This window comes from Miscanthus floridulus, chromosome 3, assembly GCF_019320115.1.
Source record: "Miscanthus floridulus cultivar M001 chromosome 3, ASM1932011v1, whole genome shotgun sequence".
Classification (NCBI taxonomy): domain Eukaryota; kingdom Viridiplantae; phylum Streptophyta; class Magnoliopsida; order Poales; family Poaceae; genus Miscanthus; species Miscanthus floridulus.
This window is the reverse complement of record NC_089582.1, coordinates 128363055-128386340: the sequence shown is the minus strand read 5'-3', so window position 1 is coordinate 128386340 and position 23286 is coordinate 128363055. Positions and strand designations below refer to the sequence as shown.

Below are 23286 nucleotides of genomic sequence, written 5' to 3'. Positions count from 1 at the left end.
AATTTTTAGAATCTTACGTCTAGGAAGCTACGCGCGTCGTCGTCCCTGACTCTCGGACGAAAGCGCTCAATGTCTTCAACTGAGCATTTGAGGGTGTTGCCCTAAAACAAAGTTCTCAGTAAGATTGTATTGATATGCAACTCAACATAGAAAAATAAGGCAATTGCCTTACCACTCTGTCCAAGATTGGTCCTACCTCCACCTGCCTTCCTACACGAGTAGTTTGGTTGTACGCCGTGTCTTCGTCGTCGAAGGACTCGATGTCGGCGTAGCCATCTTCTATCCATTATAGCCTCGACTTGCAACGTGTCGCGCCTTGGTACCAAGCTTGGTAGCGCCTGTACTCACAGTTCATGTGTGGCTCGTCGTTCTCGTCCACATTAGCGTCCAACAGCTCCCACTGTTCAATGTAGTAGTGGTGGTGCTTCTCCCAATTAAAAATCTTCCTGTTCTTCTGATGATCCAACCTGCACGTCACGTACGCCATTGGTAGTGAAGTTTTTATATGAAGTAATGCAAATTTGTGCAGAAAATTTTGGCAGAGTTTCCTTTATTTTTTTTATGCATTGGCTCTAAAATTTTTACAATAGATTCCAAACAATATTAGGTACTCACTGTAATTTTTGTAGCTCTATAATAATTAGTTTGTTAAGGTAGCTAAATGAGCCCTAGTTCGTAAGTATACATTTAAATCAATAAACTACCGAAACATCTAGGGATTTTATAACTAAAACATTGTGGGAAATTAGCGCCTAGTTCGACAACTTGGATACGTGGCCTAGTACATTAATCGTCAGAGCTAGCTCGTTAGCTTGAGAGGCGTAATCGTGTTTTAAGAGTTGCGATTGTCGTTGAATATTTACGTCCCTGCGTTGCATCCACGTATTTCATAATAGGAGCGATGTTGGATCGCAGAGTCGTCCAGAGTAGCGAAAGCAGATGGTGACTTGATGATCATGCCATCATGATGAAAATCTAACTTGGTTATATTTTTCCCAGGCAAGCCCCGGTGCATAACCCCTATTATTCTGCATTTTATTTTATATTTGTGCATTAAGTTTAAGGAGTTGAATGAAACCCACTTGCATATATATATCCTTATCCTATGAGTCTTACTGGTATGACAGGATCGTGTAGATTGCTATGCTACAGGACTCTAATAGAAGTCGAGTGATTGTCTATCACTCGTAAGAGATAGGAAAGATATTATTGTTGTTATTATATTACTATCACATGGAATATATATGAATGATAATTGGGGACCGGACGGAATGGTACTTTGGATCTAGACTTGGTTTGGCATTCGAGCGAGGCTTGGATTGCACTTGTTCCGCCCGTGTCGGTTATGGACCGACCGTTGCATTGGGTTCTAGGCAGGTCACAGACTTATTATCCTAAGCATATATTTGTTCATGGGAGCAGGGAAGGCTCGTTGCTCTCTTGTTGTGGGTTCTGGCTCTTTCCAGACCGACTGATTGGAGGCGGGATGGTGGAGGTCTAAGCACCACACTGAGTTGGGATTCAGGTGTGGGGGCTGGGAGTCCAAGTTTGGACAGGGACCTAGACCACTTGATAGGAGAGTGGTGGGTTGATCTGCTTGTGCCTGGGATACATGCGGGGCGTGTGTTTCGGGGTACCTAGCTGGACACATTGATTCACGAATTGCCAGGTAATCCGGTACGACTTGTCTACAATCTAGCACCATAGTAAGAACTAGAATATAAAAGATGGAAAAAAGTTCTTATTGCTTACCACCTGCTTGAAAGTAGCACAGGTGCTTACATAGAATAGTAGTTAATGAACTAATGATGACTGTTAATGAAATTGAATATAAGGACGCACGCTTAGTAATGTTTCCTGTAGATGCAATAACCCACAAGCCAGATAGCCTTGCATATCCTTGGAGTCTTTTCTTTCCTCCTGATGGGTAAGTCTTATGGAGTACAATTGAGTACTCATGGTTTGTTCTACCCTATTGCAGGTGACAGGAACTTGTGGAGCTGACACTTGCGTGTGGAAACCTCCTGGTGGGCTCAGCGTGGATTTCCTTAACGTTGCGGACATAGAGTTATTTGAAACTTCCACCCAAAATATTTTCCAATGGAAAAACTTATAACCTGTTATGATGGATATAATGGATCATCAAATTAGGGTTTAACTTGTCATTAAATGATTTTATCTCCACTAAAACTCTGATAACATGGTTATTTTCCGCTATTATAAACAATAAATATTATACTCTGATGTTGCATGGAAAGTGAGGCAAGAAATGACTTAAGAATGTTGTAAGCTTTATTCTCTCATTTGTGATTCTGATGGAAAAATGTGGATTTTTGGGTTCTCCCTTGGGGTGCACTCGACAAAACTGCGTAATTTAGTGTCTTCCCTTGAGTACTTTGTGTCTAATGGAAGACAAGTACTCGTGGGAGGCATTAGGTTAGACGGTTCTGCCACAGGTGGTATCAGAGCATAAATGAGGAAATAAAGTTTTGAAACCCTTTTCTAAATTAAAATTTGACAACCTATTTTTATAAAAAGTTAGGGCGTTTAACTACGAAGTATATAAATAGCCCTATTACTATAGTTAAGAACTCATAATAGGTTTCACTTGGTTTTCTCTGGTGGGCTGACTCTCGCATAGTATACAATCTTTAAGTCGGTCACGCTGGTACTGTTTTAAGTCGTTGTGACCGTATTGCTGGTAGATGCGCCCTTTGTAGATGTCATGCGAGTCGTATGGTGCACGCCTGACTCGTTCCTATTCAGAAGTTACTGCTGTACTGTGGCTTTGTGCTTCACGTTCGCTTATGGTTCATGTCTACCATGACCCATGTCTCTCCATACTCTTTTCTGTGCTCTTGTCGGACCCTTGCCCTGCAGTCATACTAGTCATTAATGGCCTCGGACATCGCTCACCTTGAACGCACGAAAAACTCGGTTGATTCGTTTGAAGTGGCCCACGCAGGAACCTTGGTGGACTACGCCAGGACCACTGACCACTCTACCATTATAAGCAGGGCCTGGCCTAGCCGTTGGTACCACCACTCGATGCACTTTAGCTCGCCTAGCTTTTCTTTTGAGCAAGCTTTTCGCTTAGTCCTTCCTTGCAACCACCGCTAGGGATGGCAGGAGCCTGGGTTAGTAGTTACTACCTGAACACTGAGGGTTTTCCCAAAATCCTATATGCCACCCTACAAAAACTCAGAGTTAAGGATCATCCCGAGTATGAGGGCCGTGAGTATGAAAAGCATGTCACTGAGCGGTGTGAAGTTACCATCTACATTGGGAAGAGTGAAGAGTTCCCCGACATCACTGAAGCCTAGAATATGACCGCAACCAGGTTTCGCTTCGTCGACACCTACCAGGTTGTGGCCCGCAAAGCCTTGCAGTACCTTTGCCAGATCTATGAAGAGCCCATTGCTCGTACCCCCATGAGGTTCTTTCCACCTTTGGAAAAGAATTGACAGGCATGGAGGGCTCGCATGGAGGCTTTGCAAGGGCAGGATACGCAAGAAGATAGTCCAACCATGGTGCACTTGACCATGTACCTACTTGCTCTAGATGAGCAGTATGACTGGCCAGCCTTAGAGCTAAGGAAGTGCCTCTAGTGAGCCGAGGAAGCCGAGATCTTCTCTAGGATGCTCTAGGTGTAGCTTGCTGAAGCGCATGCCAGTGCGGCAGCCTCCATGATCGTGAGACTGCGATGTTGGAAGCTCTAAAGGAGGCTAAAGATCGGCATGCCCATCAGTTGGGAGAGGCCTACCTTATCACCAGGGCCAAGCGGAGGACGCTGGTTGCTGAACGGTAGGATCCCTTGATCATGGAGGGAATCCTTGTCCACCTACCAGAAAGAAGGAGAGCCAGTGTTGCAGTACCGCCAGCACCTCTATCCTCAGAAGTGTTAGAAGTAGAGCCCTTACTTCCTCTCACTCAACCACTACCAAGAGAGGAGGCAGATCCATAGCCAGGGTGGTAGAAGAATCCACCGAGCCAGGAATGGAGATGTGTGGTCCGACAAAGTAGGTTAGTTGCCATGGGATGATGTACCCATAGTTAGTAGTGTCTTTCGTCGCTGTCCTTCAGTATTGTAATCTTTTTATTGTATTTTGTCCGTAGTTGTTGAGGTCGTCCGATCGTAGGGAAGGTGAATGATGTGTCGAGAATGGAAGAGTGAGTGCTTGTATGTTGTGCCAGCATAAGGATGTTCAGAATGTGTATTTTATTTATTTTGCTATGTTCATTCTGTCCATTGACCCTTAAGTCTCGTTAGACGTGCTTATGGTTTTCAAAGATGATGTTAAGTGGGTTACAAGAGAAGTTACCATTTAGATGCCAGCAGACCAGACGTGATTGGATGACATAGGACACTGTATCGGCTAATTGTGGATGTCCCAACAGAACACTTGAATCATTTTAAATCAAATCCGTTGTTGGATTTAAATTCCATGTCCCTTGTTACGAAAGGAACCCTTATTGTTTGAATCTTCCCTTGCAATACTCCTCTAATTCTGTGGTCTATGACCCCCACTGCCTTCATTGCGTGTAAGTTGGTAGTAGTTGCCTGGTTAATAGCTTATGGTGCCATGACAAAACCGAGGGCCCTTGTGGAACAGCTGCCACATGGTGACACTGCTCAACACGCGCTGGTATCGAGGTTGTTGACTAAGTACATTTACCAAGTTACACTGCCATGCCATTTTTGGTACAAATATTCTTCTTGGAAATATTCGGGTGTTCTAAACAGGAATTCTACAATGGGTTGATGAAATAGTGTTCCCTCAAGTAAACAAGAGGAGGTGGTTTTGGAGGAAGCACATATGTCGTGATCTCAGTTCACACGAAAGACTGGCACTTTTTGTGGTCAAAGTAGGGAAAGAAAAAGAAGAGCACCAGGAAAAAGTTAGTCTTCGGGTAGTAGGGAGTGCTTGGAAAAGCCTAAGTGGTTGTCAAGTCCTAACCTCTGTGTCTAGCTAGACCACGCTATGCACGTCGGGTCACTGTCACCGCATGCCCTGCGGACACCGTCTGTGTCGGGCCCATTAGCAGCTGAAAGGTCCTTGTTGGTTTTGGTAATTGAGTGACAACCTAGGTGGACTAATTGTGTTTATGTGAGATACACAGGTGATTAGTCCACAGGTACATGTGTGAGAGCAACATATGCCATGAAGGTGAAAATGGCTTGGAGATGTTGCAAAGCTCACACATGTGATGATGAAGGAGGTTATTGCACATGAGACATGACATTGAGTCATGTGATCAAGGTGGAGAAGATCAAGACATGACTTGGCTTGATGGACCGGTTGCAAGCGTGAAGGGCAAGTCGAAGGCTTTGGAGTGATGGACCACGTGGCGGTGAAGCTTGAGCAAGACTTGGCGCCGATGGACGATGGCAACGGTGAAGAGCAAGTAGAGTCAAGATCGATGAACCAATATGATCATGTGATGATATGAAGTGGATCATATCATTGTTGATCGTGTTGGTGCATATGTTGCATCGACATTAAAGGAAATGGAATGGAATGCGCAAGGCAAAGGTATAACCTAGGGCATTTCATTTCACCGGTCATAGGTGTGTAGAGAAGTTTATGACCGGATTTAGGATAGATGGCCGTACTATCAAGAGGGGCAAACTTGTTTGCATATCGGTCATCTAGTGCCACTCGAGTGATCTAACTTTGCATTGTCGCTAGGATCGAGTGGCGTGGCAAGTTGAGTAGCTAACAACCTTTGGGAAATGATTGTGAAAATGCTAACACACATACACATGATGGTGTACACTTGGTGGTGTTGGCACATTTACAAAGGAGGTGGTGTTTGCAGGGGTGAGATGGGTTTTTGGGATTCGGCGCTTTCGGGAAAATGGAATGTCTATTTTCTATTGCGCCGGATGCAAATTCTTGTGGTTAGCACACTTGAGCAAGGGTGAAGAAAATGGAAGTGATGCCAGCGTTGGTCAAGTGACCGGACGCTGGATCCAAATGCACTGGACGCTGACTGCCTGCATCCGGTCGCGCTGACGTGGAGTGTAGCAGTAGCTGGAGAGTGACTGGACGCTGGTGCTGCGTCCGATCGCATTTGACCGGATGCGTCCGGTCATGCTCGGGAGCTTACTGGAAACGACCGGACGCTGAGGGTCCAGCGTCCGGTCAATTGAAGCTGCTGCGTCTGGTCAGGTCAAGTGACCGTTGGAATCGGGACACGTGGTCATCTGTGAGCGACCGGACGCTGAGGTCCAGCGTCCGGTCAACACGACCGGAGTGTCCGGTCGGCCCGACCGTTGCCCAGTGAAGGGGTAACGGCTAGTTTAGCCCTTGGGGCTATAAATAGAAGTGGCCTTCGGCCATGGCTGGTGCTGAGCACCTCAAGGGACTTAGTGTCCATGCTTGTGAGTGCTTGGGAGCCCTCCATCACACATATACTTGATAGTGATCATCCGATTGTGTGAGTGAGCGATTCTAGTGCGATTGCATCGTGAGGTTGCATCGAGTGGCACTAGGTGATCGAGTTGCAAGCCGGTGGTGCTTGTTACTCTTGGAGGTTGCCACCTCCTAGACGGCTTGGTGGTGGTCTCCGTCGAAGCGCGCAAGAAGCTTGTGCGGCGCTCCGGAGAAGTGCTTGTGAGGGGCATTGTGCTCGCCCCGCGGGAGCCGCGAAGAGCAACTCTAGTAAAGCATGTCATTGAGCTACCCTCACTCAAGGGGTAGGTTCTTGCGGCGCCCGACGTGCGGGCTTAGCGGGTGATGCTAATTAGCCGCCGAACCACCAAGTGAGCGGTCGACACAACGGGGACTAGCGTGTTGGCAAACACGTGAACCTCGGGAGAAAAATCATCGTGTCAACCTTGTTCTTCCCGTTGGTTTGCATCCCCATTACACAAGCTTGCGTTTACTTTTTATATATTAAGCTTGTGTAGTTGCTCTTGTAATTAGATAGCTTGTGTAGCTTGCTAATTACCTTCTTGCTTGTGTAGCATAGAAGTAGCTCCCTTGTGTGGCTAATTTGGTTTTAGTAACCTTGTTAGTCACATTGCTTAGTTTGTGTAGCTAAGTATTTGCGCTCTCTAATTAGGCATTGGTTGCCTTGTTATTGAGCATTGCTAGTAAGCTTAGTTAGCTTTGTGCTTTTGCTTACTAGCATGTGTAGGAGCTCCCTTGTTGCTTAAAGTACTAGTGACATAGGTTTGTGTAACCTTGCTCCTAGAATTGTTTAGGAGAGCTCTAACTAGCCCGGCACCTTTGTTGCATAATTGTTATCTTTGCAAGGTGCTAGTGAACATATATAGTGGGGTATAGTCTTGGCTAGACCGATAGTTTTAATTCCGCACTTGTTTCGGTTAGCCAACGTGTTTAAGTTTTAAAAAGGACTATTCACCCCCCCTCTAGTCACCATCTCGACCCTTCAGCAGCCTGTTCTCGCATGGCCGTGACATCGTGCCCCACTCGTCGCCCTCATGTACTGTGCGCTTCCCCTCCTATCATCCCTTGATCCCATGCCCTCATCCCCGTACCAGACCCCCCCTCCCTCCTTTTTCTTCTTTTGGGGACACGGTCGCCCGCACGCCTTCTCCGCCGAGCGAATCCCCTCCCCTCTCTCTTATCCCCCCTCCACTTGCTCACGCAGGGAACGCACCATGGTCGACTTTATTTCCATAGCATGAACCATTAGTGTCTCCCATCCATGCCGTCTCCATTTCTGGTGCACTGCGCCCCATCTCTGTTCACCACTATAAGATGCCCTTGGTCCTTGCTCTTCTTCTTCATCCCCATCCCCCTCGCATTCGAAGCAGAGCTACAAGATCCAGTCATCATCCGAAGAACTAGGTCGTTAGCCAGGAAGAAGAAGGGATCCAAATTTCTGGCAAGGAAGTTCAAGCCCCCTTTTTGGTTAGTTTGGTCTTAGGGTTCATGATGTTGGACTTCTCAGTCTCCTATTTCTAGATCTGTTGGACATATGCCATGTTTTGGATAATCATTTTCTTGTTGTTTCTTCATTGTCCTTGTCTATCCCAACTTCTGGATTAAGCCTTGGTTGTACTAGGTTGCTCTTAACCATGTATCCCTAAATCCCCATGTGGTTTAGTGTTCAACGTCGTGTAATCTTTCGTGTAATTTCATATCTACGAAGTGTAATCGTGTTGTCTCCTTTTTGGTTCTTGCTCCAAATCTCGGGATGAGATTCTTTTTAAGGGGGGTTGGTTGTAACACCTCTGGTGTTATGGGCTTGCTAAGCACCGAGATTATGGCCTGAGAGATAGATCTAATAATATAGTGAGTTCATTTACTTAGCGTAAAGAGGTGGTGACGAAAACCCCTAACAAAAAGAATAGAATGAGTTGTGTTAATTGTTGGCATGAAAACAATTTCTATGAACAACGACCCATTTATAACTGGAGTATAGTGTGGAAATAAAGATTTGAGGGCGAGTTATGTAGCTGGGCATGCAATTTTAAATCTTGGAGAATAATAATGTCAGCTAGTATTTTTGCGAAGCTCTGAAATCAAATTGAAATTAAATCCACTCTTCACGGTTAAGTCGGCGAACAAACGATTTAAGTTTAAAATGCTATCTTTGGTAAATTATATAGTGGAACATACATAAATAGTGTTTTAATATTTTGTTCATATGAGTTAGTACGAAGTATGGACTAGGTCATGATATGTTGTCTAGTTGAGATTGATGAAGTTCTGACCTTTTGAAAATTCAATCATAAGTGTTAATGGTTGTTTAGCTCAAGCGGGACTTGTCCTTTCTAAGTCTGTAACGATAATCGACAATGCCATTTTGACATTTAAATTCCAACAAAAATGATTAAGCAATTTTTATATGTTGGAGCACTATTGGTTGCCCCAAGGTGAGCACTCGAGAATGGTGTAGGTTATAGTCGTGTTGAGTGTGACGTGGATTTCGGAAAAAATTTGCCTAACAAAATTTGCCCGTCTGACCGCTCAAACCACCTACCTAGCCAAGAACCTGGATATCGTGGGAGTTGGCCGCATCGCGACGCCGTGCGGGCATGCCTTAATGGCTCTGTCTGGTCGCGGGCCACCGCGCCAATGTCCGTAGTATTAACGCGTGGCCGTGGCACCTCGGCTCAATTCGGTGTCCTTGTAGCAAGGCCTCATAAGAAATTAGCAGTTCTGACCATGCAAGTCCCCTCAAATGCCCACCCTCGCATCAATTTGGAGTCCAGCTCGTTGCAGCCATGTCGTCACCATGACCGAAAGCTGGGAAGAAAGGTAGGGGCGATGCGATAGCAGTTCATTTGATTGTGCCCACGAGCTCGCCCTGACTTCCTTATGTCGGTGCTTGCCCTTGGGCAGTCGAGGGATCTGTCGGAGGGGGGAAGCTGACGTGACCACACCGCCGCGGAGCCATGTCGTCTCCACCGTGTGCACATGGCCAGACCTGCTCGGGCGGCCCCTGCTCCCACCATCACTGCGGACCAGCACGGGGTAATCTACTGTTGCTCTCACCTCTTTCGGTTGTCTTTGTCATCGCTCTTGCTCGTCGAAGTAGCCCCACCGCCGCCGTGCACCGTACTGTTTCAACCGCCACCGTGGTCGGCTGACTACAGCGTTCCTTCGGGTTTCCAACCGCCGCCCAGCGTAGCCGTTTTTGTCTAGAAGCGTGATCGACCCCTGTGTGGGTCTGCGCGAGCCCTAGAGGGTCGGCGTGACTAGGCCATGCCGGTCGGAACCGCGCCGTCATGCGCTGGCACATCGAGGGCTACCCCATTGCAAAGATAGGATGTTCCAAAGACCCTCGTGCAAAAGTTGAGTCTCTAGGAATAGTGCCAAGCAGTGTAACCCAATTGTATAGTAGCGCGGGTCCATTTCTACAAAACTGCCCTCGTGCGTGGGCTCCCCGTCTGGGCTGTTGTTGGGCCAGCCGCAGCGCGCGCGCCGAGTTCGCGCTAGGCTGTTGGGCCGAATAGGTGGCTGTCGGCCCTTCTTCTTTTCCAAAGCATTTTCTGATTTAATTGCTGGAGGCAAACTTGTAAATTCAAAATAAAACCTTGCAGGAATCCAAAAATTGTGAAACTTATTTTGTTAGGTTCCTAAAATCATGATCTATCTTCTAGTGTATTTTATTCACATAGTTCCATAGAATTTTCAAGAGTAATCTAATTAATTCGAGATTCTTAATATTGTTAAAACATAAACTTGTAGGAATTGTTGTGATGAATTTGTAATAGCATTGGCTCTAAAATTTTTACAATAGATTCCAAACAATATTAGGTACTCACTGTAATTTTTGTAGCTCTATAATAATTAGTTTGTTAAGGTAGCTAAATGAGCCCTAGTTCGTAAGTATACATTTAAATCAATAAACTACCGAAACATCTAGGGATTTTATAACTAAAACATTGTGGGAAATTAGTGCCTAGTTCGACAACTTGGATATGTGGCCTAGTACATTAATCGTCAGAGCTAGCTCGTTAGCTTGAGAGGCGTAATCGTGTTTTAAGAGTTGCGATTGTCGTTGAATATTTACGTCCCTGCGTTGCATCCACGTATTTCATAATAGGAGCGATGTTGGATCGCGGAGTCGTCTGGAGTAGCGGAAGCAGATGGTGACTTGATGATCATGCCATCATGATGAAAATCTAACTTGGTTATATTTTTCCCAGGCAAGCCCTGGTGCATAACCCCTATTATTCTGCATTTTATTTTATGCTTGTGCATTAAGTTTAAGGAGTTGAATGAAACCCACTTGCATATATATATCCTTATCCTACGAGTCTTACTGGTATGACAGGATCGTGTAGATTGCTATGCTATAGGACTTCAGTAGAAGTCGAGTGATTGCCTATCACTCGTGAGAGATAGGAAATATATTATTGTTGTTATTATATTACTATCACATGGAATATATATGAATGATAATTGGAGACCGGGCGGAATGGTACTTTGGATCTAGACTTGGTTTGGCATTCGAGTGAGGCTCAGATTGCACTTGTTTCGCCTGTGTCGGTTAAGGACCGGCCATTGCATTAGGTTATAGGCAGGTCATAGACTTATTATCCTAAGCATATATTTGTTTATGGGAGCAGGGAAGGCTCATTGCTCTCTTGTTGTGGGTTCTGGCTCTTTTTGGACCGACTGATTGGAGGCGGGGATGGTGGAGGTCTAAGCACCACACTGAGTCTGGGACTCAGGTGTGGGGGCTTGGAGTCCAAGTTTGGACGGGGACCTGGACCCCTTGATAGGAGAGTGGTAGGTTGGTCATGCTTGTACCTGGGGTACAAGCTGGGCATGTGTTTTGGGGTACTCAGCTGGGCACATTGATTCATGAATCACCAGGTAATTTGGTACGACTTGTCTACAATCTAGCACCGTAGTAAGAATTGGAATATAAAAGATGGAAAATGGTTCTGATTGCTTACCACCTGCTTGAAAGTAGCACTTGTGCTTACATAGAATGGTAGTTAATGAACTAATGATGACTGCTAATGAAATTGAATATAAGGACGCACGCTTAGTAATGCTTCCTGCAGATGCAATAACCCACAAGCCAGATAGCCTTGCATATCCTTGGAGTCTTTTCTTTTCTTCTGACGGGTAAGTCTTGTGGAGTACAATTGAGTACTCAGGGTTTGTTCTACCCTATTACAGGTGACAGCAACATGTGGAGCTGACACTTGCATGTGGAAACCTCCTGGTGGGCTCAGCGACGATTTCCTTAACGTTGCGAACATAGAGTTATTTGAAACTTCCACCCAAAATGTTTTCCAATGTAAAAACTTATAACCTGTTATGATGAATATAACGGATCATGTTAGGGTTTAACTTGTCATTAAATGATTTTATCTCCGCTGAAACTCTGATAGCATGGTTATTTTTTGCTGTTATAAACAATAAATATTATACTCTGATGTTGCATGGAAAGTGGTGCAAGAAATGACTTAAGAATGTTGTGAGCTTTATTCTCTCATTTGTGATCCTGATGGAAAAATGTGGATTTTTGGGTTCTCCCTTGGGGTGTACTCGACAGAACTACATAATTTAGTGTCTTCCCTTGAGTACTTTGTGTCTAATGGAAGACAAGTACTCCTGGGATGCATTAGATTAGGCGGTTCTACCACACTAGTTCTGTGGTTTATTCATGAATAATGTTGTCTACTCTTGGACTTTTCATTGTGTTGTCATGTAATGCACTTTTAAGTATGGGCATACTTAGGTCATGTACTGTGTTATTTAGTTTATCGGTATGTACTTCTAGTATTATTGTGTTGTTTAATGTGTCATAGTATTAGACTTTTCATTGTTGTTTTCATTATCTGTGGTCATAATATTCAGTTTAATGTACTTTAGGCAGAAAAGTTGGGCATAATTTCCCCTATTTTTTGATGCAATCCATACACAAATATGACATGAATATTTAACCTCAATACAACATGTTCAAACATACAAATATATGCCACATTCATCTCAAACCATATACATGAGCATATTAATAGTCCACACAATCCATAATTATAGTCCATAGTAGTTCATATAGTCCATAATAATAGTCCATACAGTCTATAATAATAGTCCACACAGTCCACAATAGTTGATAATGAAATTCCACAAAGTCCATAATAGTACATAATAACATCTACCATAAACCCTCACTACCTCCTAGTCTTACCCTTACCCTTGTGACTAAGAGCGTCGGTGCCTAGAGTGAAAGGGTTAGGTGGACGGCGTCGCCTAGTGACTGTAGGCTATGTAGGCTAAGTCGAGGGAGCGTCCTATAGCTGAGATAGTCCAAGCTCCTCGTGCCTCTGGTCCACCTCCTCATCGTCCTCGTCCTCGCCTTCATATGCAATGCCTATGGATCCTATAGGTGCTTGGCTAGACAAACCTAAGCCTCCTCTGCCTATGGAAGGAACATACACGTCTTGTGTCGTGGCTGTCCTACAACCAAAACGAGCAGCCACATGGCGTAGCCGACATGACAGTCTCTGTTGTACAAAATCATGTTAACTAAAAAAATTTAACATATTAATATTATACTTGAAAGAATTTTTAGAATCTTACGTCTAGGAAGCTACGCGCGTCGTCGTCCCTGACTCTCGGACGAAAGCGCTCAATGTCTTCAACTGAGCATTTGAGGGTGTTGCCCTAAAACAAAGTTCTCAGTAAGATTGTATTGATATGCAACTCAACATAGAAAAATAAGGCAATTGCCTTACCACTCTGTCCAAGATTGGTCCTACCTCCACCTGCCTTCCTACACGAGTAGTTTGGTTGTACGCCGTGTCTTCATCGTCGAAGGACTCGATGTCGGCGTAGTCATCTTCTATCCATTGTAGCCTCGACTTGCAATGTGTCGCGCCTTGGTACCAAGCTTGGTAGCGCCTGTACTCACAGTTCGTGTGTGGCTCGTCGTTCTCGTCCACGTTGGCGTCCAACAGCTCCCACTGTTCAATGTAGTAGTGGTGGTGCTTCTCCCAATTAAAAATCTTCCTGTTCTTCTGACGATCCAACCTGCACGTCACGTACGCCATCGGTAGTGAAGTTTTTATATGAAGTAATGCAAATTTGTGCAGAAAATTTTGGCAGAGTTTCCTTTATTTTTTTTTATGCAAACCAAACAAAAATATGACACGAATATATGCATTCCATACACGGACATTCATCTCAATCCATATACATGTGACCATATTAAAAGTGCACGTACGTCATCATTACTTCATCTTATATAGGAACTAATGCAAATGGATTATAACGGGACAATTAAAATAGCAGAACACTTACTTGTGTAAGTCAACGCTAGTCGAGAACGGAGTCGTTGGATAAAGTTGTCTCACTCTAAATTGGCGTGCAACTCTGTGGCAGGTGGAACTCGATAGCATAGAAGCATATTAGAGGGCACCTCATCCTGTAGAAGTCGTAGTCACACCCACACATGTTGCTCAACCAAAAAGGAAGTGCCCTCTCTCCATTGTATAGCTCCCACGACACCTGCAACATGTCAAAATAAGATGTTAGATGCTATACTAACCCATTTCAACCGCTTGGCAATGAGGATAGATGTCAACTGTCAATGCTTCAGTCTGAGCACATGGTCAGCACAATTGTGTGGCCCGACAACTTTTATGATCTTTCACTTTCCGATGACCTTTTGCTTCCTTGCACAAACCCTCCATGGGCAGTGTTCCTTGTCGCACACAACTGTGTAACGACGCTGCACATATGATTGTAATACCTTGTAAGGTTTCTTTTGTATCACTGTAAACGCCTGCAACTACCTCTCCAATGCAGGAAGGTCCTTGAATACCCTACCCTTCTCAATTACCATGTTAGAGCCGGCCTCAGAAGCTTCTAGCAGCTCATCATCATGTCCTTCTATACACGCCTGATCAGAATGAGCAAGATCGCTAAACTCGTGAACTACTAGATCACGGTGGCTAGGAAAGATACGTCTCAGCATCTCAACGTCACTCTCCGCTAGCTCTCCAGTGGGACGATTATCATCAGAATCAAGAGCTCTTGCCATCTCATATGGCTCCGAATCATTCATAATTTCAACACTATTGGAGCCACGGAATCTGTCTCCATAGTGCACTTGCGCAACAACAGGGGGCACATCCATATTGTCAGGAATGTCTCCTACAACATAAGTAGAAATACGAGGAAAGAATGAGAAAAATGAATGTAAGGAAGGGGGTAAGCTCCCAATAACGATGCTGATAAGATACTTACTCGGATGATTCTGTGTCAAAGGGATCTCATGAGGAGGATCTACCACAACATCATGAGTCCGACAAGCATCTCCAACTACCTCATTGGGGGCAGATTGAGCATCAGAACTGTAGGTGCAACATCCACATCCATATCAGGTTCTGGGACGGGAGGGTCAAAGTGTGCCTGCTGATCCATTCTGGGGAAACCCCATGAGGGATGCGATCAAGTACCACCCGATGCACAACCACATCCAAACTTTAGAACTGGCTCTTCATAGCCGATCTCACATAGTTCTCACACTGATCGGCACACCTAATTGGGATCATCTTCCTTAGGATATTAGGAGGGGAACCTTGGTGAAGTACACCCTCAACTATGATGCCATCATCTCCATGGCAATGTAGCTCCTCCCGAGCCCTTGCAACCAACTCACTAAATGAAGGTTTCTTATTAAATAACACAGGCACGCTTTGCATCTCAACAAACTCAACATATCCATAGCGATCTATTTCCACGGTGCCTCCGTAATATATGCTCACTAGATTGTCCATCTAGTTCATACACATAACGAAACATATTTCCTTTAGTCCAATATAAATGAAACATACTAAGTACAAGGTCTCTAGTACGTCATAACTAACTAAATAGATACTATCAATTCACTACTAAGTACTACTAACTATGTCAAATAACTATTTAACTAACTATGTAACTAAATATATAACTATCTAACTAACTGTCGTGCGCCCCTGGTGCGCCAAGGCGCCCTCCTGGCCGGCCACCACGGCGGCAAGGCGGGCGGGGCCCCCGCTGCCCCTTTGCTGGCCGGCGTAGCAGGAGGCGGCCGGTCGCAGCCGTCCCTGTGGACGGCAGCGCAGCAGGGGAGTGGGACGGCGCGGTCGCGGGCGCAGCAGGGGGGCACAGTCGTGGGCCGGTCAGCACAGCAGGGGGTGGGGGCGGTCGCGGGCGGGGCAGGGTCGCCGACGCTGGGGACGCGGGTGGCTGAGGAGAGGCGGCTCGGTGGTGCGCGGGAGGCGCGGCGGCGGCGACGACGACGGACTGAGGGAGAGGGAGTCGGGCCGAGTGGAGGGAGAAGGAATGAAATGACAGAGACTGGGGGGCCATTAGTCAGCCGGCATGCACCAATGGCCTTGGCGCCTAGCCTGGCTCCAAGATCTACGGCGCCAAGCTAGACGCCAAGATTTATGGCGCTGTGCTGGCTGCCAAGTCAGCCCCCCCCACACCGCCGTGGCCACGAGAGCTAGGCATCAAAGACTCCGGCGTCGAAACGTGTAAGATGGACGCCAATAACGACAACGTCGAGGTGAGGGTTTATTTTTTGAAAGGTTACCTTTAGGGGCATATTTGTGAAAAACTTTTAGGAAAAAGGGCTAAAAAAAATCGGGCTGCCCGCCGGCGAACGGGGCGAAGGAAGCTACCCAATGGCGTGGCCGCACGGACAAGTACGGTAGCCACTGGCTCAGTCCTCAGTGTCTGGTTGCGCGCATCTCCCTGGCTCTCCGCCGGCCTCGCAGGTTAATGTCCTCTTGTTACTTCACCACGCTCCCCACCCCCACAAACCTAATTTTCAGGTCCACTTTTCACAGCTTGCGAAGATGCTGATTTGCTCTATCTCTAGAATGCAATCTTAATTCTACTCTGCAGGGTAGGGGTTTATTTCGACATTTTGATTGGATTTAGGATGAAGTCGAAATCGACTTCGAAATATAGATCGTGGTACGTTTTAGTGGAGTGTTTGCCAGGCATAAATTGATGGTCATGTACTTTTGCATTATCAAGATTTAATAGAACAATTCCTTGGAAAAAATATTTAACAAAATCGAAACCACGCAAGTGGTGTTCGCATGATGGCTCTGTTATTATGGTTCATTGGTTCTCCTGCTACACGCCAGTGCTGAGTGGAGAGACTCAAGTTTTTCATACTTGTATATGTAAGCCTTTAGTTATCCCAATTTGAAATTTGGTACTGATATAGCACCTGCAACTTTTGTCAGTACTAGGATTTTGTAAATACAGACGTGCCTGATGCTCTGATTCATGCACAACCAGTGGCGGAGCGTGGGGATTAATTAAGGGGGGGTTAAATTGTTAAGGAAAACCAATGAATATTTTTTTTTGAAAGTTGTTATGCAAATGCTTTGTATTTGTGCAATATATATCTACAAAACAATCTACTTTTGAGTTTTGTATAAAGAATACTAGTAGTTTCTCCATATAATATAACCTAGCTTAGTGAACAAATCAAGGGAATGAGAGTAGAAAGGGGGGGGCCAGCACCCAGTTTGGCCTCTGAGAGGCTCCGCCAGTGTGCACAACTGATTAGGACAACTTTGCACACTTTACTGTCTTACTCTTACAGAATGTTTGAAGAGGAGCAGCAAAGAGTTAAAGCACTTGAAGCTTATTTGTGTTGTCATGTTACAATCAGTACTCCTTACTCCCAGAAAGCCATTTTAGCATGTTACTGTGACTACAGCAAACATTATATATATTAACAAAGAAGGTTAGAGTTATATAACACTGATTTGTACTTTCAAGTAGAAAACTGGAAACAATGTTTGGCTAAACAATGACAATGTCATTATCGTACATATAGACAAACCACTTGTTAGGCTTGGACCATTCCTACTTCCTTGTGTCATAGGAAGTCAGAAACATGGTTCACAATTTCATGGATTGACAGTCTACCTTTCTAATGTAATACTTATATTGAAGTTGCTTGATTGGGCTTCTGACTCGTTAGAACGTACAAAGAAATAACCTGGTTGCCTTGGCTTAGGCAAACTCACATTGTCACCATTTAGCATGGTAACCACATGGTCCATAGTAGGTCTGTCCTCTGCACTCTCTTGGACACATAACAGTGCCACCTTAATGCACCTTTCTATCACTTCATGATCATTTCCTATAGGACAGCAGACCAGCTGGTACCAGTCTCCTGCTCTCCAGAGTTTCCAAGCCTGTTAGAAATCAGTGTTCTGTTGTCAAGCAAATGATACTCCTAAGGCTATAACATTGTACAAGCAAGTTGACATCAAATCTAAAAATAATTAACACTTACATAAGAAATGAGATTGTACAATTTTCCATCATATTGGTAGAAACCAGTAGTCCTCTTTCCACTTATTATTTCCAAGACCAAGACGCCAAAGCTAAACACATCTGATTTGATTGAGCAAATCCCATCAAAGGCATACTCTGGAGATATGTAGCCACTGTTTGGAACAAGAGAAATGGTTATATATAATATTACCATCTATAGACCCACAAGAAGTATATAAATTAAAATTAACTTTGTCTATGCTTTCTGAAAGAAAAGACCAAATTTGGTAATGCATTTAATTATGGAGATTAGTCTGTGTAATGGGACTGCTATAAAGTTTGCATTATTCTCATTAGAAAAGTGTAGAATTGCTATTTTTAGATATAAACTTAAAATCCACATGCCTTTTATACTTACTGTGTGCCGACTATTCTGGTGGTATTTGATTCTATCATATTTGAGCTGAATATTCTAGCAATTCCAAAATCAGAAATTTTTGGAGTCATGTCCCTATCCAAGAGAATGTTACTTGCTTTCAAATCCCTATGAACAATACATAACCGTGAATGCTTGTGAAGGTACAAGATCCCCTGTGCTATCCCATCAATTATATGTAGACGCATGTACCAGTTTAACTGTACTCTTTTCTTTGGATCTGCAAAATAGGAACAAAATTATTGAATATCTAGATTTCAAAAAAATTAAAAAACTCACAAGTTACAGAATATTTGAAAAGATGAAATCTTTTGGATGGCTTGCCAAATATGAATAAGTCCAAGCTTTTGTTTTGCATATATTCATAGACGAGTATCTTTTCTTGATCTCCTTCGATACAACAGCCAAGCAACCTAACGAGATTTTTGTGTTGAAGCTTTGCTATCAGCTGAATTTCATTTTTGAACTCTAGTAAACCTTGTACAGAACATGCTGCAAGCCTTTTGACTGCTACTTCAACACCACCAGGCAATAGGCCCTGAAATTAGTAAACATTACAAAAAGAGTAGTACGCTTTTTATTCATCACTTTATAGCTGGTGCTACAACAAGCATGCATCATTTCCTCTTTTTTTCCCTTTTTTGAAAGAGAGATTCAGAAAAAAGCACACGTTTAGTAGAAGATATTAAATTTTATTTTTCTTGTGAAATATATGGGCATGGTTGTTTCTCAGAAATGGAAAGGTTATTTATAAAATACAACATGAAGTTATTATTAAGAAGCAAACAATATTTACCAAATATACAATAACAAAAATAGTTGAATTTGAATGCTAATATGCTAGCACATTTACCTTATAAACAGGTCCAAAGCCACCCTGTCCAAGTTTGTTTTCACTTGAGAAGTTGCCGGTGGCTTTTTTTATCTGAGAGAAATCGTACAGTGAAAATCCTGAGTTTCCTTCTTCAATCCTCCAAAGATTTATAACATTTTGTATTGCCATTGACAGCAATTGCAGTTCATATCTTGCTCGTTCTGGAAGCCATTGTGAAGTTATTTTGTTGGTACTCATTATTTACCATTAAAATCAAAGCAGAAACAAGGTTAGTGACATGAGACTAATACTTTACCTCTTTTTCTCTCTGTTCTGATCCATATATGAACAAGCAACCAAGAAACAGAAACCACGATGGAGAATGATCCAATAGTGAGCCAGATCCAAAATTTGTTTGCTGCACATCCATGTATATGAGTTATAACCAATGAAAATTCTAGTCAGTAGTCAATGCTGGATTTCGAGAAATCTTAATAAGAGGGTCACATGGTAGATTGATACCTAGCAAGTAAATTTTAATGGAAGCAGGCAAACATTTTCTATGCTTTCAAAATCATTTTGGTAGATTTAACACAATGTTGTAATGTAGTATGTGCACCCCAATTTTGACCCTTCTAAAAAAAAGAGGCACTTTGTCTTTTTGGTGGGGGGAAATCTAATTTTGCGTTCACCTGAGTTTAGTTTCAATCAGATGGTTAGAGGAGATGAAGATGAAAACTTGAAACAAGTCAACCAACTCAGGATTGAAGATGTACTTACGTGGGGGGTCTACGGGCATATCTACTGACAACGTCGGGTTACCAGCAAAGAACTTAACTTCAGTCTGGTACCACAAGCTGCAGTACATCCCTAGGATTGCACCTCCCATCTGGCCACTACCAACCATCTGCTTCCTGTTGTTTATAATGCCCTTCAGGCAACCTCGGCAATCCTCCCATGCAATATCATCTGTGCACTGCACAAGGCCATATACTGTCTGATTTGTTTGACGGAGCCAGCCCTGGCCTGTCTCGTACCTGCTGACTGATTTACTCACCATGTCATCAGCAAGCTGGTTCATCAGTTTGGAAACAGGCACATCGAACTTTGAGTCATCACCATCACTAACTGGCGGAGGGTTCAGATTAGCGCTCACTACGCATTCCTGAGGGTTGCTGGAGCTGGAGTTGAAGTCCTGATCAGAGAATATTAGCTGGGTCCGGTTTCTGTCGTCAAAAAGGTTTATGTTCTTCTGGGAGGAGCAAGAGCTACTGCTGTTGCTGATGGCTGCATAAAGGGCCTCAAGGCGCTGTGCACAATCGTGGCCTGGGGTTGTGTCTCCTCTGCATAGAACCGCTCCATAGACCCTGCCAGCACCTTTTCCGGCTGCGCCATGAGCTGAGTGTGAGTTTGAGCTTGTGATGTTGCCAATCAGGTCTTCAGCAAGGGATTTGAGGCTGGACATGTAGGTACTGCTTGGCATGCATGCGGTGTTAGCATTGCTGCAGAAGGGACCTTCAGCTAACAGCTTTGGGGAAGAAAGAAGTAGGAGGGAAACAAGTAGCATCGTGCGTGGTATTTGTGTTTGAGTATGGGACTTGTGGCTTTGGACACATGGAGTACATATGAATGCGTCTTAAATAATGTATGCATTGTCTTTTTTTTCTTTCTTTCTTTCTTTTTTTTTTTTTTGCAAGAAGGAAGTTACTTTCAGCAGGAAGAAAAAAGAAACACAGTCGACAGGCTTGTAAGATTCTTGTGAGGGAACTTCCTAGTCCTTGCTCACGTCACATGCTTGAATGCTGTTAGAAATAACAAATTGACCTGATGTCGACTGGCAGTGTGATATGGGAGGCAAGGAAGGTAGCAATTCTCGAGAGCGTGTTTAATTTCAAAATGACCCAATTGGCTATTGGATTTAAACATTTTCTTACATGAATTCCATTGAGAGGCCTTATGATGTACATGCTGATATATTTGTTTTGGTAAACTTTTCTTGAGGACTTATTTGGATAAACTGATGCAATACATGGTACTACTCCACAATTGTTTTATTTATTATTTATTATTATTTTTGAATAAGCAGTTGGAAATACCTGAGAAATATGTTGTGCATTTTCAGATTAAGACCTGGAAATATCTGCCGGTCACGCTGTCGTTTGTTTTCCTGGAAAGGTATGTCAATATTATTAGCTTGCAGCTCCCATAGTACAGGCAGCTCCGAATAGTGGCTTATTTTCTGGAAGACTGGAACCTACGCTGAAAGATCCCTATGAACAGGTCACGTTTTTTTTTGACGGTCAAGGTCACGTATTTTCATTTTTCACCGCATGCAGAGTGTTCAGTTGGAAGCTCTGAAACTGATGGCGATGTCTCTTACCTGAACTGTTCCAGCCGCCACCAGTCAGTCAGTCAATCACGCGTGATTATTTTCTTCAGTGTTCAGTCAGTCGTCCCCGGCCTTGGCCAACGAGCAACAAACTAGGGTGTCGAAATTTTTTGGAAAATTGTACTGTAGCACTTTCGTTGTTATTTGGTAATTAATATCCAATCATAGTTTAATTAGGCTTAAAAGATTCGCCTCGTAAATTTTGTCTAAACTGTGTAATTAGTTTTATTTTTTATTTATATTTAATGCTTTATGCATGTATCTAAAGATTTGATGTGATAGGGAATCTTGAAAAATTTTGCAAAATGAGAGGAACTAAACGCTACCTAGCAGCAGCAAGCAGTCCGCATCATGCATCAAGCAACAGGTGCATGAACCTGGCAAGCAGTCTTGTCGATCCCACTTGGGTGGGTTGGCGCGTCTTGCACTGGTTTTTGCCGTTTACATCCCGTTGGAAGCGACTGCGCGGAAGTTGTTACAGTACTGTATTACCGAGCATCGTCATACATACAGTCAGAAGTGTTGGTCGTTTTTTAATTGTTCAAGCGTTTCGACGCGCGCTGCTACTTGCAACGGAAGACCCCCGGCTTGCTTGCCGAACTATTATAACTTCAATCCAACTAATAGTAGTATCTATATAAAATTGTATTAACTTGAATAGAAATTTTGTCATGATTACTTTTTTTGATTAATTTAATTTTGTGTTGCGAATCTATATAAATTATAAATATTATTATTGTAAACTAGATAAATGCCCGTGCGTTGCACCAAGAGCACGGATTTTTTGTTGACACCTTGGTGATTGATTTGCAGAAAATAATTAAAATCATATCGGACGCGGACACTTGGATCCGTTCCTCGTATCGGAACCGGACAGGACATAGACGCGTAAACTCTGAGTAGAGGATGATTCGTATCCGATGTGGACGCATGAGCAAGGATGTCGAGACTTGGTATCATCGGGTGACATTTCGTTTTTTTCTTTTTCCATATTCTAGTGGAGATCGATGGCGTTTTTTTCCCCTGTTTCCATATTATATTTCTATTTCTATTTCTATTTCTATTTCTATTTCTATTTCTATTTCCGTATTCCACGGGATGGAGGAAACCAAGATTGACCCGATCAAGTGTCGGACAGCCGCGCCCGCGAAGATGCGTTGGATGAAAGCCTTTCCTATCTTTTAGGTTTAATAAGTACCAGATTGTTTAAATTAACCAGGTCGCATTAGATGTTAAAGAGATCAACAAATGCCAAATCTGCATATGTGTCAGGGATCACTCATGGATTGGGCCATCATATGGGCCCTGGGCCTTGGCCTAGGCAAGCAATCGCCTGGACCGCTGGACGTCTTCTACAATTACAAGAGCACAGGAGCAGTAGGGGGGATGGCATCGAATCATTTACCAAATATCAGAATACTACTTCTTAGTTTACTGTTTATCTTCCTCCCCAAGTCTATCTCCTCTGTACCCAGTTTCTACCTCATCTTCTCTGATCCGACCTCCCTTCCCTCGAGGTCCTGTATCCGGGTTCGTCTGAATCTGATTATCTAAGTGTCAATCCCTTGGGGTTGCTAACAAGTGGTATCAGAACCGTCGATTCTCGGATCCTAGCACCACAAATCCCCTTTCCGACATCTCTCCTTCCACCCAACTCATCATCGACGAACTCCACAAGCTCTTCAAGTTCGATGCGAAGTGGGGACTCACCAAGGACGCCGTGCAGGAGTCCTCCTGGGGTGACTTTGTTCTGACCCAGTCCGCTCCCGTTGGAGCTGACGTAGTCGCCGACAACTGGGGCGGCCTCTTCGACGGAGGCGACGACTCCGACGAGCAGCATTGCGAGGCGCTCATCGTCGCCGACAACTGGGGTGGGCTGTTCGAGCAGCTCGCCCACACCCTGGAGGAG

The 23286-nt window shown here is 44.0% G+C and overlaps 1 protein-coding gene and 1 long non-coding RNA gene across 2 annotated transcripts; one reads left to right on the top strand and one right to left on the bottom strand.

Annotated features, from left to right (window-relative positions):
* The first annotated feature begins 16044 nt into the window (after positions 1–16044).
* Positions 16045–21496, top strand: LOC136546893 (uncharacterized). The gene is made up of 3 exons (XR_010781448.1): positions 16045–16210; positions 21111–21163; positions 21325–21496. It is a non-coding gene; the product is annotated as an uncharacterized lncRNA (long non-coding RNA).
* Positions 17048–20841, bottom strand: LOC136546892 (cysteine-rich receptor-like protein kinase 19). Its single transcript, XM_066538846.1, has 7 exons — positions 19769–20841; positions 19305–19406; positions 19028–19209; positions 18499–18712; positions 18157–18394; positions 17758–17911; positions 17048–17656 (listed from the first exon to the last, which is right to left on the bottom strand). The coding sequence occupies exons 1-7, from the start codon at positions 20553–20555 to the stop codon at positions 17381–17383; spliced, it is 1953 nt and encodes a 650-aa protein (XP_066394943.1). The 5' UTR covers positions 20556–20841; the 3' UTR covers positions 17048–17380.
* Positions 21497–23286: the final 1790 nt, after the last annotated feature.